We start from the raw sequence: 14,166 nt of genomic DNA, 5'->3' as shown, positions 1-14,166 counted from the left end.
GCCCAGGAGAGAGGCCTCGGGGGGATCAGCCCTGGGACACCTGGACCTCAGGTTCCAGCCCCCAGGACTGGAAAATGTATCTGTTGTTTAAGCTGCCCCATGAGTGGTATTTTGTTATGCTGGACCCCAGAAATTCACACAAAGTCCTTACACTGCAACGTGAAGTTTGTGGAACGGCAGACTGAGGATCCCGTCAGGAGCTGTAAGAAATCCACCTCTCAGGCCCAACCACACCTTCTGTCGCAGAGTCTGTGTGTCACCCCCATCCTGAGGGATCTGGGTGCACGTGTCACTTTGGGAAGGCTCGGTTACGACACCCCACCCAATCATGCCTCATTGGGCAGTCTGCAGCGTTTTTCTGAAGTCTACATTTCACGACAGATGTCTTGCCTTTCATGATGAATGACCATTCCTGGCTCCTTTGTGACCAAATGCGTCTCCTCCTGGAGACTCCACGGGTGCAGAGAAAGGGCTTTGATCTGCAATCCACTGAAAGGGCCCTTGGGACGCCTGGAACCGGGACAACTGGTCGACCTTCTGGGGAGACGCTCAGCGGCTATCAGCAGCTTGCTGAGGGCCGTGAGGACTTACGGGCCAGAGGAGCACCTCATGACCTGGAGGGTACCCGCTCGGCTCCAGCGAAGGTCTGCAGCCCCCGGGGAGACTGCCAGCTGGTAAGTCCGTGGCTATTCATGTTGAAGTGTGGACAGCAAGAACCCACGTCTTCTTAAGAACACATGTTGTCCTGCTGGAAGTGAAAAACCTCCTGAGAAAGTAGAGACCCGAGTGGATGTGGCCACACGGCTATTCCAGAAGGAGGGAGCAGAGGTGATTTATTGTCTCTGCTCTGGGAAACATGCCCCTTCTGGGAAAGAACCACTCTCCTATGCTTTCTGAACATTTATTTTAAAACGATCGAGCCAGAGTCAAAGGGGCAACTTACATGTTGCCCGAAAGAAGAGAAGATGTGTTGCCAGGAAGTCCCAGCTCCAGTGCCTGCCCTTGAGGGAATTCCTCAAGGACCAGCGGGTCCTCTAGATTAAAGGGCTTGCGGAGACCCCTGAAGCTTTGGATTAAATTAGTCCACGCTTCAGGGAAAACCAATAAAATGCTATGCAAAGAGACGGAAAGCAACTGCCATAAAGTGGAGCAGATGCAGGCACATTGTTGCTGGGATAATGTGATCTACGTCCAGGATGGATGTAATCGTTGGGGATGAAATCCCTGGTGTATTAACTCTGCTGGGGTAAGAGCGGAAATGGGTGCCAGCGGTTTCGCCATTAATGGTGTTTTCTCCTTTTCTCCTTCTTCACCGAGCCTGCCTGGGCTGACTTCCTCTTCTAGAGTAAATAATTCAGTGAGTGGTTCCTGGAAGCTGGGAGGGATGGTTTCTGGGGTGGCAAGTACCCTTCCTGCAAAACATCGGCCTTGGGCTGGGTTACTATTCCAACAGCAGCCTTGCTGTGTGCTCTGCAAACTTGCCGTCGGCCACGTTGACTTGGGGGGGTCTGAAGAGACGTTGAGACGTCGAGGGATAAAATCTCTACTGTGAAGCAGCTTAGAATCTCACAGGGGGCCGCTGTGAACTGGGGAGGGGGCCGTCGTGCGTGTGGCTATTAGACATGACAGTGCCACACGAGGAGCTGGTTTTCTCTCTTTTTGTGGGGGGTGGAGGGGCAACAGGACTTTATTGGGGAACAGTGTGCACTTCCAGGCCTTTTTTCCAAGTCAAGCTGTTGTCCTTTCAGTCTTAGTTGTGGAGGGCGCAGCTCAGCTCCAGGTCCAGTTGCTGTTACTGGTTGCAGGGGGCACAGCCCACCATCCCTTGCAGGAGTCGAACCGGCAAACTTGTGGTTGAGAGCCCACTGGCCCATGTGGGAATCTAACCGTCAGCCTTCGGAGTTAGGAGCACGGAGCTCTAACGGCCTGAGCCACCATGGTTTTTTCTCTTAAAACCCCCAAGGATAGCTTTTCTGTGGGAGGGGGCATGGATAGCACTGACCTCCCTCCCACCAGCTCAGCCCCTTTAAACCCACGTCTGCCACATGTTGCTGGCAGAACACTTTCCCAGCAATCCCTGGCTGCCTCCATCTGGGGCATTTCCGGACCCCGGGACCTGCGGGTCTGACGAAACGCTGAGCAAAAGAAACATAAATGAGAAACAGATTTTATGTTCTGCATCTTAGACTCCGAGTGGAAAATCTGGCTAATGAAAACAATTGCCTCGCGAGCAGCCCCCAACGCCAGCCAAGTTCCCTAAGATGGAGCCCCCAGAATCAGCCTCGTCTACCCGAGGAATCTGTCAGAGAGGTGACAATTTGAAGCCCACGGGGACCCCTGCACGGGGTGTGGGGCCCTGCATTCCCTGCCGCCTGCACGGCTGGCCCAGCTCCATGCCTGGCGCCTGCTGCTGGCCAGAGTCCTTCTGGTTATGCAAGGAGGTCGGGGACCTGGGAACGCCCCACACGTGGGCGACCCGTTCACACACGCCTCCCTGCACGGCAACAGCTGTACCCACCGATGCAGTGTCCTCTACGGCCCTCCTCACTCCTGCCACTCCAGGGGGCATCCCAAGCCCCTCCACACTGAAAAAGGGGACACCCGGGCTGTTTGCCAAGCCAGGGAAAGGGACCATACGTCCCCATGGATCCGTCGACCTTTCTCTCCGGAGGTGGCCCTTTGGGATAACACAGGTGGCGCCCAGCGTGTTATGCAAGGACATTTCCAAGAGGCCGGGTAAGGCTAGATGACAGATGTGTGTGTTATGTGGGACCAGGGCCGTGGACACCACACAGGCTGGAGGAGGTTGTCAGGCGTTTGTGTCTCAGATGCCTGGAGCTGTTGGTGTCGTCGGGGCAAGTGATTTGTGAGCTAGGGGAGCGCCTGGAACGCAACCAGGGTGCTCGGAGCAGCTCTGGGGGCCTGCACAGGGCTGGGCCAGGGTCGGCCACACCCCAGGAACCCAGGAGGCTGACGCCGCATCCTGTCCCCAGACCCTGGACAATGGTGGCTGCAGAGCCAAGCGCAGCACAGAGGGGCCAGGTCGTTTCCCCTACGAGGAACTGGCAGAAGCTGGAGCACAGCTGGACCCCGGCCAGGGAGAGGGGCGCCACGGCTCCTTGGGGTTCGGCATGTAATTGTACCAGCTTTCGGCTTCCGCTGGGGGCATAGGGGGCCCTGGGGCTGCTGATGGGCGCATGCTGACCTCTGGTGCCCCTGCCCTCACATGCTGTGGCTGTTCCTGGCTCAGGAGGCTGCTGCCTGGGGAGGCGCCCGCTCTGGGCCCCCCGCTCCTTCCGCACGGAGACCCAGAGCCTGGCCCCAGGGAACCGGGCTCCTCGGGGAGGCGCTGGTGAGGGTGGAAGGGATTCCTGGCTGATCCCGGCTGCCGTGTGGATGGGCCTGTCACGAGGTGTTGGGTGACAGATGCCAGGCACACGGGGGCACCCAGTGTGTGACTCCATGTATGTGAACCGTCCAGACCTGGCACCTCCACAGAGATAGGAAGGGGGTGAGTGACGAGCCCCTGGGGGAGAGATGGGGAGTGACCGCTGCTGGGGACGGGTGGCTTTTTGGGGTGCAGGGATGTTTGGGAAGTACTCAGAGGGGCTGCTTACACAACATGGTGAGGGTCCAAATCCGACCGCGTTGTGTCCTTTGCCTGGCCGACCTGTGACGGCTGCAACTCATAGCTCAGCAACGCTGTCAACACAGGTTCTCACCAAAATGTGAGAGTCAAGCCGGTCAGGGTCTCAAAGGTTTTCCAACGCGTGTCTCTCATTGTAGAGGCGGCAAGGGAGGGAGAGAAACGCGAGAAGCGTTGTGATGGGTGGGACAGGGCGCCCGTGCAGCCCTCCCACCCTGAGCGCCTTCAAAACTATACAGAACAGAGGGGGCCACAAACATGTATGCACGTTGTAAGGAAGGAAACGACTGTCTTAACATTGTAATTCTCGCTATGGGCCGATAGCAGAATGTGAATCAGAAAAGAGGAGCGAATGCCATGCTACACGTGTCTACCGTAATTCAAGGCAAACTTCAAGAAGTAATACATACGTGATATCTCTCAGAATGTGTATACATGTTTTGGGCACCCCCGGTATATGTTAATTGAGATGAAATTCACACGCGTAAACGTCACCATGGCCATCGTTGAAAACTGAACAGTGTGGTGAATTTTGGTAACTTCACCAGGCCACGCAGCTGTTACCACCGTCTGATTCCAGAACACGTCACCCCAAACATAACCCTGGCCCTCTTAGCAGTCGCTCCCCACCCCTCATCCAAGCTTGTCTGACTCACTCCCTGTCAGAAAACCAAAACACGGCCCCTGTATTTCACCAGATGGCAGACTTCTTGTGTTATTTTTAGTGCGTCCGAAATTCAAATGTAAACAGAATTTCTGAGGCCTTGCGTGCTGGGGGGAGGGCCTGCTTGGCTATGTGTTTGCAAGGGTTGCCCGGGGGAGTCTCGGGAAGGCCCAAGCGGCCTGTGGCTGGGCCTCAATTCAAGGTCCATTCTGTCTGAGCAATACATGAAAGTATCCACGACTCTAGCCCTATAGGTCCTAACCGAACCCCGTTTCCCGTGAGCTAAAAATGGGGGTGAGAGCATCTCCTGGTGAGTAAAACACCAGTGCCTTTGAAACAGCTCGCGTGTCGCCTCCTCCAGGCAGCCCTCCAGCTCTGCCTCACACAGGGAGTAGAATTGCTGGCTGCCTTGTTGCTCCGCGCTGCTCCCCATCCCTGCCTTTGTATCTTCACGCCTCTCTTCCTGCTAAAGACCTGGAGGGAGGACGCGTGGGTTCCTTGTCGCATGCCTAGTACCCAGCAGTGTGACTGGCACGCAGTGGTTGTTGCCATACGTTTGCGGACGTGTGGATGTTTACGTTTGCAAAACATCCATGTGTCTGGCTGGGGCAGTCAAGGCAGCCGGGATCCGAGGCGCTGTGTCCTCTGCTTCAAGGCAGCGACGCAGTGGTCTTCCTTAATTAAGAAGTCTGTGCAGTGACAGGGGTACCAGGCTGCAGGGAAAGGTCACATACTGGTTTGACAGACACATTGGAGGCGGGGCAGGGGGAAAGGTCAGGGGGACGTGGAACCTCCACTTAGCTCCGGGTGGGACTGACCTTTGCACCGAGGGAAGGTCTCTGGCTTAGCTGGGGAGCCGCCTAGCGCAGAAAGTGGGGGCCCTGCCTGTCTGTCCCAGCCCCGTGTGACTTGCGCCTTGTGTGTTCCCAACAGGTCAAGGCGACTTTGATTTGGCCGACGCTCTGGATGACCCTGGTGAGTGCCGATATGTCACGGGGAGCTGGTCTTTGTGGCGTCGGTGGGACAGCCAGTGGGTGGGAGGTCACTGGGTTAGCGGAGGCTGGGATGGCGAGTTCCCGGGCACTGAGGTCTCTGTGTTTCCCACGGGATGGCAGGCGGCCGTGAACGTCGTTTAGCCAAGGACGCCATGGGTGGGGAGCTCAGTTGCATAGCTCAGGAGGCTCAGGTCTGGGCACATGCTGGCGGCTTTTGTGGTTTTTTCCACATCGGTTCGTTCTTACACTGTGTTGTCTGATGCCCTGACCCAGCAACTGAGCCAGCCAGCCTGCCTTCCAGCAGTGGGGTCTCTCGGCCGGAAAGCTGAGCACAGGTGTGCCAGCCGCCTGGGCTGCACGGGGGTCCCAAGCTGGCTGAAAGGGAAGCACTGGACGCGCAGGCACAGGGCGCTGCAGGTCTGCTCACAGGAGGTCGCTGGCTCTGCCAACAGCACCAACCTCTGGTCACTCCGGGTGGATCCACGATGCAGCTTCTTAGGGGAAGTGAGAAAAGGATGTGACGCCCGAGACATGGGTCCGAGAAGCACAGCCAAGGCACAATGACAGAAACCACTGCCCTCCCTGGGCTTCCCCACTAACGGAGGCTTTTGCGGATCCTACGTGTGGGGCAAGAGGCACATGTGCCATTAGCGTCCGTGCCGCAGAAAATCTGAAGGACACACACCCACGTGGAGACACCGCTTTCCCGCCAGGCGACGGCGGTGTGGGCTCCGTCCTGCCCGGTCTGCACGGCAGTGGGGTGAGCGTGGCAGGAGGACAAACACTGGCAGCCTCTCCAGAGGGCATGCTGGCGGTAGCCTGCCAAACGCAGCCTGAGCCGGCAGTGCCAGCGGGTGGCGTGGAAAAAGGGGAACGTGCCCACGACAGGACACAGGTGTGCGAGGGGGCCGGCCCCCTGGGCTCCGAGGCAGCACCGTGCCAGGCATGTGATGGACAGAAAAACATCGCTGACGTGAAACAGCCATTCTGCTCCTCGGCAGACACTCGGGAGAACGAAGAGAAGGGCTCCAGCCCTTGTTGAGAGCAGCTCCGGTCATAAGAGCCGAAAGGTGGCAACGGCCCAAGCACCCACCCACAGAGGAACGGGCGAGTGCAATGTGGCCTGTGAGAGGCCGTGAAAAGGAGGGCGGCCCTGGCACAGCGGCAGCGTGTATGGACCTTGCACACGCAGTGCTCCCTGCAGAGAGGGCTTCCAAACGCAGTTTCCCCTGCCTGTCAGGACGCTGCCCATGGCGCCCCTTGTCCGCCTGCCGTCTCCTGGCTCCCACGGCCCCACCCCGGCTCCCAGCCCGGCGACCACGCTCTGCAGGCCCGACCGTGTCCCCGTGACGGCCACCTCCTCCCGGGCTGACCTGCAGGTACAGCCGTCACTTGAGAGGCTGAGCAGGTGTCCATTCACTCAGTCCCAGCGCCGACGGACAACTGCGTCCACGTTTGTTGAGTGAATAAAGCACAGTCGGGAAAGGGACAGAAGCATGCTGCTGGAAGCCAGGAGCCTCTCTCCGTGTTTTGTGTTGCCCCTTGTGCCTCTGCTCTGCAGACACACGGCCACCTGCCCTGGATGGTTGTGGCTAAGGGGGTGTCCCGGCAGGACTGTGACATCTCGCTTTCTCGTCCCCGCCACCCCCCGAAAGTCTCTGCTCAAACGTACTTCCTAACGAGCCGCCTCATGAACGCCGGGCCCTTAGCCTCCCACCCCTCATGGCTCCGGGACAGACTGGCGGGCATGGATTTAACGGGTGACGTCTCTGATTTGCTTTTCCCCCTGAATGCAAAATGGGACGTGTGTTCGCATCGGTGACTTCTTAGTGCCTTGGAACGGTCACCTTTTTTTTTTTTTTAGGGTATTAATGATTGTTTCCCTGATGCTGATTGAATGTATTTTTTGCTCTTCGTTCACAGAACCCACCAAGAAGCCGAGCTCGGGTGAGTGATGGAGGAGGAGGCTGCGCCCTGCACAGCCCGTGATTCTGGAGGGACGTGGGAGGGTGTTTCCAGGGCCGTAGGCCGCCTGAAGAATGTGTGAGCAACGGCCGGGCCGCGGGCGTTAAAAGCAAACCCTAGTTATCAGGGACCTGAAAGTGGTCAAAATCACAGTGGCACGTCACCGCATTCCCGCTGGGGTGGCAGGTATCCAAACATGGAAATGGACAAGTGTTGGCGGGGATGTGGAGACATCGGAGCCCTCGGGGGCATGAAAAATGGGGCAGCCGCTGTGCAAAGCAGTCTGACACTCGCTCAGAAAGGGAAACATAGAGTGGCCTCATGAGCAAGAAATTTGACTCTTGGATACATGCTGCCAGGGACTCCCCCAAAATGTGTGTACATCAGTCACGGTCGCCAACCCAAGGGTCCGCCCGTGGACGAACGGATAAACAGCATGGGGTGCGTGCACACCGTGGAATATTATGCAGCCAGGGAAAGGAGGCAGGCGCTGAGACTCTCCCTACCACGGACCCTGAGGACACACTGCAGAGACAGACACGCCGGACACAAAAAAAACGACATATTATATGATTCCGTGTACACGAAAAGCCCAGAACAGGCATTTCCTGCCAGGAAATGGGAAAATACAAGTCCTGTCCCTCCTGTAAGTGTGAGTTTGCGTGGGGTGAACCTGGTCCCCTTGCTGAAAGAAGTAGCAGCTGCAGTGAGAAGGAATTTGAACGCAGAAGGGTGAATAGGAAAGCAAGGAACAGTGTTGGTTAAAATTAATCATCATGAGCTGCTCAATAAAACCCCACGAAACTGGCATCCACAGCAAGACAATTAAATCTCTAAGCCAGGCACTGGGAAATAATAACAGGGAGGGTGCGCAGAAGAAGAACTGAGTGGTAGTGATTTAATATTGCTGGATTTGGGACATTTTTAAACTGAACTCGTTAAAAATAGAAATTGCGTGGATCAGTCCTACGTTCGTCAAAGACACGAGACAGAAGAGCAAAGTGAAGTTGATTAATTAAGTAGCGGTCAGGAAAGAATAAAAAAAAAAGAGGGAGAGAAATAGTAGGAATGATGTACCCTAATTACAGTAGATGTAAAATGCTTTAATGAATACGTTAATAGACGCATTAGATAAAGCGATTTAAGATGAGTTATATGCTCTCAAGCAAGGGACACATTGGAAATATAATATCACAGAGAAGCTGAGACGAGAGAGTTGGAAAAAGACACACGAGACCCATAGTCACCGAGAGAAAGTGGCTTTATGTAACCACGTCAGACAGAACAACCCTCTGGGGATAACCAGTTACTGGGGATAAAGAAAGTTACTACTTAAGCATAACGGACAATCTCCAGAATGGAAAACCCATCTCGATCCATGACGTACCTCCAGAAACTTGAAAGTGGAAATTAAAAAATCAGAGCGAGAGACTTTTTGCAAGGTTCCCCCGCCCCGGAAATATCAGGCGTCGCAGACGACAATATTAAGAATAAAGACTGGGGGATTCCACTGAGAAACCCAGTGGAATAGAAATGCAGAGCCCCTGAACCAACAAAGAGGAAAAGCGCATCGCTTTTAAGGACCCACGGTGTGGTCCAAAAGACAGACCGTCCGCTCGTCCTGTATTAGCTTGTGCTGAATTATTCTAGAAACCCACGGAAGGCCTATACAATTAGAGAAAAAGAGAAATCAAAGACAGATTTTGGGTGGACCTTAGTGCTTGTGTCGTATCCCTCCACCGTCTTTGTCCAAGCAGAGCCTTTTTATGTTTTAGTTCACGCAACGGGGAATTCGAGCATCAGTGCCTTGCAGTAGCATAACTCTGCTTACGAATAGCCCGTCTCCCGTGTCCCCATCAAAGGCAAACGCTATACTGAATTTCGTGTGGATTATATTCCTCACTTTGTGTCATCTCGTTTTATCTTAGCTGTGTATGTCTAAACAATATATATTTTCCATATTATTACTATTTCCTTTTGACCCCTTGCACCCATTTTGACAACCCCCACCTCCCTGCCCCCGGCAGCCACCAATCTGCTCTCTGCATCTGTGAGTTGAGGTTTTTGTCGTTGTTGTTCTTTAGATTTCCCATATAAGTGAGATCGTACGGTATTTGTCTTTCTCTGTCGGACATATTTTACTCTGCATGACACCCTCTGGGTCCATCCATGGTGTCGCAAATGGCGATTTCATTCTGTTTCATGGCCAAGTAGTATTCCAGTGTGTATATGTACCACCTCTTCTTTATCCAATCCTCTGCTGATGGGCACCTAGGTTGCTTCCATATCTCAGCTATTGTCAGCAATGCTGCAATGAACACAGGGGTGCATATGTCTTTTCAAGATTGTGATTTTGTTTCCTTTAGATAAATGCACGGAAGTGGAATTGCTGGATCATACAGTAGTTCTATTTTTCATTTGGGAGGAAAATAATTGAACAGACAAAACAAAGTTTGCTCCTCTCTCTTTTATTCGGACAGCATAGGGGACTCTCTCAAGAATATTGTCCTCTGACTGATTGGAAAAAAAAAATACATCCTACAATTTAGCATTATCATGATGTGTGTTTTTGCTTTTCTATGTGGTTGGAGTGAAGAGTTTATATGATGAGGATGATGGTAAATTTATCTCTATCGTGGGGAGAATCTATTAGGGTGCTGCAAAAGTAATTGCAGTTTAACAGGTTAAAAATAATTGCAAAAACTGCAATAAGTTTTGCACCCACCTAATACAAACACTGAACAATGGGGAAGAAAATTCAGCACCATTGGTAGATACAGGCTGAATACACAAAAATCAGCAACATTTCTATCCACCTGGAAAAACCTATTTGAAAATTGTAATTATGAAAAAAAGATCCCATTTGCAATAGCAACAAAAATCTCTAACATCCCCATGGAAACATTTAACCAAAGAGCATGTGACTACTGCGGAAGGAGTTACAAAATTGCAGGAAACACATTCGAAGAGACTAAGTGGAGGTCTCCTTCACCCAAGGGTGGGGAGAACCAATATTATAAAACTGTCAATTCACCTCAAAGTGGCAGATTCCATGCAGTTCCAATGACAACCCCAAAACCAAAACGGCTGTTCAGAGAATGTGAGAACTTCCAAAATCCTCTGCAAGACAGAGGATAGCCAAGAAATTTCTTTTTATCAGCCAAGAAATTTTTGAAAAAAATTTCAAAAAATATATACATATGGAATGCAATGGTTCTAATAGATGTTGACTTGTGTTTTATGGCTCAGGGCACACACACAGCCATGCACGGGGCCACAGGGCCTCGAGATGGACTTTTGATGGTATTATATCTCGGAACCTGAGCTACGAAGTGATGGAAAGTTAGTGAAGCAGGGCTGGGGCAGTGGGCTGTCCTTGAGGATAATAAGTAATGCAAGCTCACCCCCCCTGCAATACTTAAAAATACACTCGTGGAGTAAAAGTCTACATGTGAAAAGAAATGTTTTTAAAGTTTTGGTTAAAAAGAGGGACGTCTTATGAGCTCAGGGTAATGAAGATATTCTTAGCTAAGATACAAAAAAAAAAAAAGCACAGAGATTTAAAAATTGATAAATTGGGCAATACTGAAATTAAAAATAATGATTATGGTAAGTCTTGACCACACACTCTGCAACGTGGAAACATGGGCTGCTGGGTGGGACAGGCTCATTGCTGCTCATACAATTGTTTTAATGTACAAATTATATAAGAAGTCAGACAGCTGAGCTCGCAAACTCACCCTAGAAAAAAGTGCTACATCCCTCATTGCTGAATATCACTATGGTCAGCAATGAAGTCCTCCCCTTGGGAAGCTATGCACCGATGCCAGTGCCTAGTCCACCCTTCAAAGCAATTTTGGAACTCTTTTTCTGAAATGGCCATCAGAGCTGTCGTCGTATTACCCTTGATGTCCTGAATGTCATCAAAATGTCTTCCTTTCAATATTTCCTTTATCTTCGGGTAAAGAAAGAAGTCATTGGGGGCCAGATCAGGTGAGTAGGGAGGGTGTTCCAATACAGTTATTTGTTGACTGGCTAAAAACTCCCTCACAGACAGTGCCGTGTGAGCTGGTGCATTGTTGTGATGCAAGAGCCATGAATTGTTGGCGAAAAGTTCAGGGCGTCTAACTTTTTCATGCAGCCTTTTCAGCACTTCCAAATAGTCAACTTGGTTACCTGTGTGTCCAGTTGGTACCAATTCATAGTGAATAATCCCTCTGGTATAAAAAAGGCTTAGCAACAGTGTTGCAACAAGTTCCTGAACTTAATGGTGAGGCCTGATAGATGGCTCCTTCCGAAAAACATACATGGCCAGGCAGAGACTGCTGGGCCCACCCAGCTGAGAGACCAGGAAACCACAGAGCCCAGAAGAGGAAGAAAAAAAAAACGCTCAAGGTGACACACATTCAGTGAAAGGCCAATAGTCAACCACACCCAAAAGATGACAAGGATAGTGGCAACAATTTGCAAAAAACCTGAGCTCTGCTACGTTGTTGCTGGGAGGATAACCTGGGAAAATGACTTGAGTCCTTTAAATCCGAGCACACTTACCACCCCCACGCCCACCCCCAACTCCACTTTGAGGGAAACACTTTGTAACTCGGTGCGGTGAGAGATGGGAGCCAGACTCACTGTGCTGGTGGCTTCACAATCAAGATAGATATTGTATCGGGATGTCTGTTGTACACCTCAAGCTAGTAGAATGTTCTCTGTCAATTGTATCTCAATAGAAAATATATTAAGTAGTTAAAGCGAAAGAGAGAGGGAAACAAGCGAAAAAGAGAACGTTTAGTATGACAACCCTGATTCCATTGAAAAACGCCCCAAAGAAAGTGTGGATCGTTCATGGAGGCCAACTTCCACAGGAAAGTCTTACAAATCGTTTGCGAGAGGCACCCAACGATGCCAGAATAGTGTTTTTCAGGTTTGTTTTCTCTGGGAAAGCGGTGGGGGAAAGGGGCTTAAACGGAGCCAGATGTTACTATTTTTAAAAGGAAACTAAGTTACAACTGGAGAAAAATAGTTTCTTCTCATCTGGTTTTTTTTTGTCAGCCTTTTTTTTTTTTTTTTTTTTTTTTAATTTGCAAGATTAGCCTTACTGATTTAAGCTGGCAGTTCTTCAAAGGGTAGGACGTTACCAAGTGTAGGCGTGGGGGTTTTGCAGTTGACGGGAGCGGGTTTGGTATTATAACTGTGATAAAAGGTGTTAGGATTGCTGAAAAATAGATTCTAGAACTAAAACGATTCCAGATCGTCCTATATGTCCCTTTGGGGTCACCAGCCTCCCTCATGGCAGGCCGCTCTCCCATCTTCTTACCGTGAAAACGAGCTTCTAGGAACAAAACTGAGCGTGTGTGTGTGTGTGTGTGTGTGTGTGTGTGTGTGCGTGTGTTCTTTACGTGCTAGGCTTTGAGGTTTACCACCACTGGCTAAGTGATTTTTAGCTGACGGATTAACCATCTATAACACCAGGAGCAGCAATGGCGAACAAATTATAACATGCAAAGCTGCACTCCTGTGCTTGTTGTCTGGGCTGCTTCGAACGGAAGGAGGTTGCTGGTTTCTTCTTTCTCTTCTATTAAAAACACAATGTCTGTTTCCCCACAGATATCTACCCAAAGCCGAAACCCCCGTTTCACCCGCAACCCGGAAATCCCGACAGCAGTGGAAGTGAGTTCTCAGCCTTCGCGCTCCTTTCAACCCGGGTGTGATGGGACTTGCCTTTTGTTCACTAGGACTTTCCATCCGGCGGCTTCTGAAATAAATCAGCAGTTCCCTGGAAGGGCGTTGAGCTCCCCCCTAAGCAGGGGGCATGAGGAGGTGGCATGGGTACCAATTCGTTTCTTTTCCCCATTGCTGGGACACTGGGAAAGGACGGTGTATGCACAGGATTCTGTGTGTCATTGTGGTGCATTTCTAATTAGGCTGGAGGACATGTTTTCTGTAGCTCATTTGCACGGTTCCAGATAAATGGCCTTTCCAACGAGGAAAGTCTACCTCCATTGCGCATTTTATGCCACTTGTTTCCAGCTTCTGCCGTATTTCAAAATCTTGGCAGACATTCTTCCCATCAATTTCTTTAGAGAAAAAGACAGGGGGAGGGACATTGGCCTTTGAAATCAATAAAGCCCACAGCAATTTAATAACCCTAAAAACGTAAAACCCGACCAGGCAGAGCGGCTGTGCAGCCAGCTAAGAGGACGGCTTCCGGAAGCTTCCGGGAAGCTCGTTCTGGTTCTGGCTTTTAGATGGATGGAAATCCATGTGTTCCTGGGAGGGATCACTAAATCCCAGGGATTACCATCCAAGAAAAGTCTTCCCGAATTGGAAAGCAGCAGCATAACCTCAGGCCATCAGTTAAGCGATGGTCAGGTCCCCCTTTCGTCTTCCTTCATTTTTCTTTTCTCCCCTGATTATGACAATGTCCTAAGGTCGAAACCTGCAGAGAATTTTTTTTATAAGAGTTCTGTTGAGGGAAACGGATGAGACACCATGGGGAGCCAGATCTCAAATGCTCCAGAGAGGAACGTTTGCAAGGTTTTGTTTGTTTTATGCATTTGGAATTGAGGAAGAAACGGAAGATAGATGGAGGCGGGAAAGCAGTAGGGATGGGTTACAGGACAGTTACAAAGATGGTATGCTTGCCTGGGGGTGGTGACACCTCTGAAGGGTCTGAAAAGAGGCATTTCCAAGGTATGTTAATGTAGACCCACAGAAACAATGGACCGGCTGGCTTATTGCAGAGCTAAGCCTTTTGCTGAAGGTGTTTTCGGCCTGGGGTGTGTCTACCCGTCCTGACTTGCCCACATAGGAATTTATGATCAGATCACCCTGGGAGGTTACTTTCCGTCACTGATTTAGTCCAGAGTCCTTTTTTGTTTCCCCCCACCCGCCAG

At 51.3% G+C, this 14,166-nt stretch overlaps 1 protein-coding gene across 5 annotated transcripts in view; it reads left to right on the top strand.

Moving 5' to 3' along the window:
* The window catches only part of XG (Xg glycoprotein (Xg blood group)), a 35,489-nt gene that overhangs the window by 6,474 nt on the left and 14,849 nt on the right, over window positions 1-14,166 (top strand). For 4 of the 5 annotated variants that reach the window (XM_081042310.1, XM_081042308.1, XM_081042311.1 and 1 more), the window contains exons 2-4: window positions 5,244-5,285; window positions 7,229-7,252; window positions 12,878-12,940. In XM_081042310.1, coding sequence (XP_080898436.1) covers window positions 5,244-5,285; window positions 7,229-7,252; window positions 12,878-12,940 — 129 coding nt within the window. Of the gene's footprint in view, window positions 1-2,093; window positions 2,737-5,243; window positions 5,286-7,228; window positions 7,253-12,877; window positions 12,941-14,166 lie in introns of those variants that run through there. The other variant, XM_081042307.1, reaches the window with a different exon arrangement.

This window comes from Rhinolophus hipposideros (assembly GCF_964194185.1).
Source record: "Rhinolophus hipposideros genome assembly, chromosome: X".
NCBI lineage: Eukaryota > Metazoa > Chordata > Mammalia > Chiroptera > Rhinolophidae > Rhinolophus > Rhinolophus hipposideros.
Note: the sequence above shows the minus strand (reverse complement) of the source record. Positions and strands in the feature narration are given on the sequence as shown.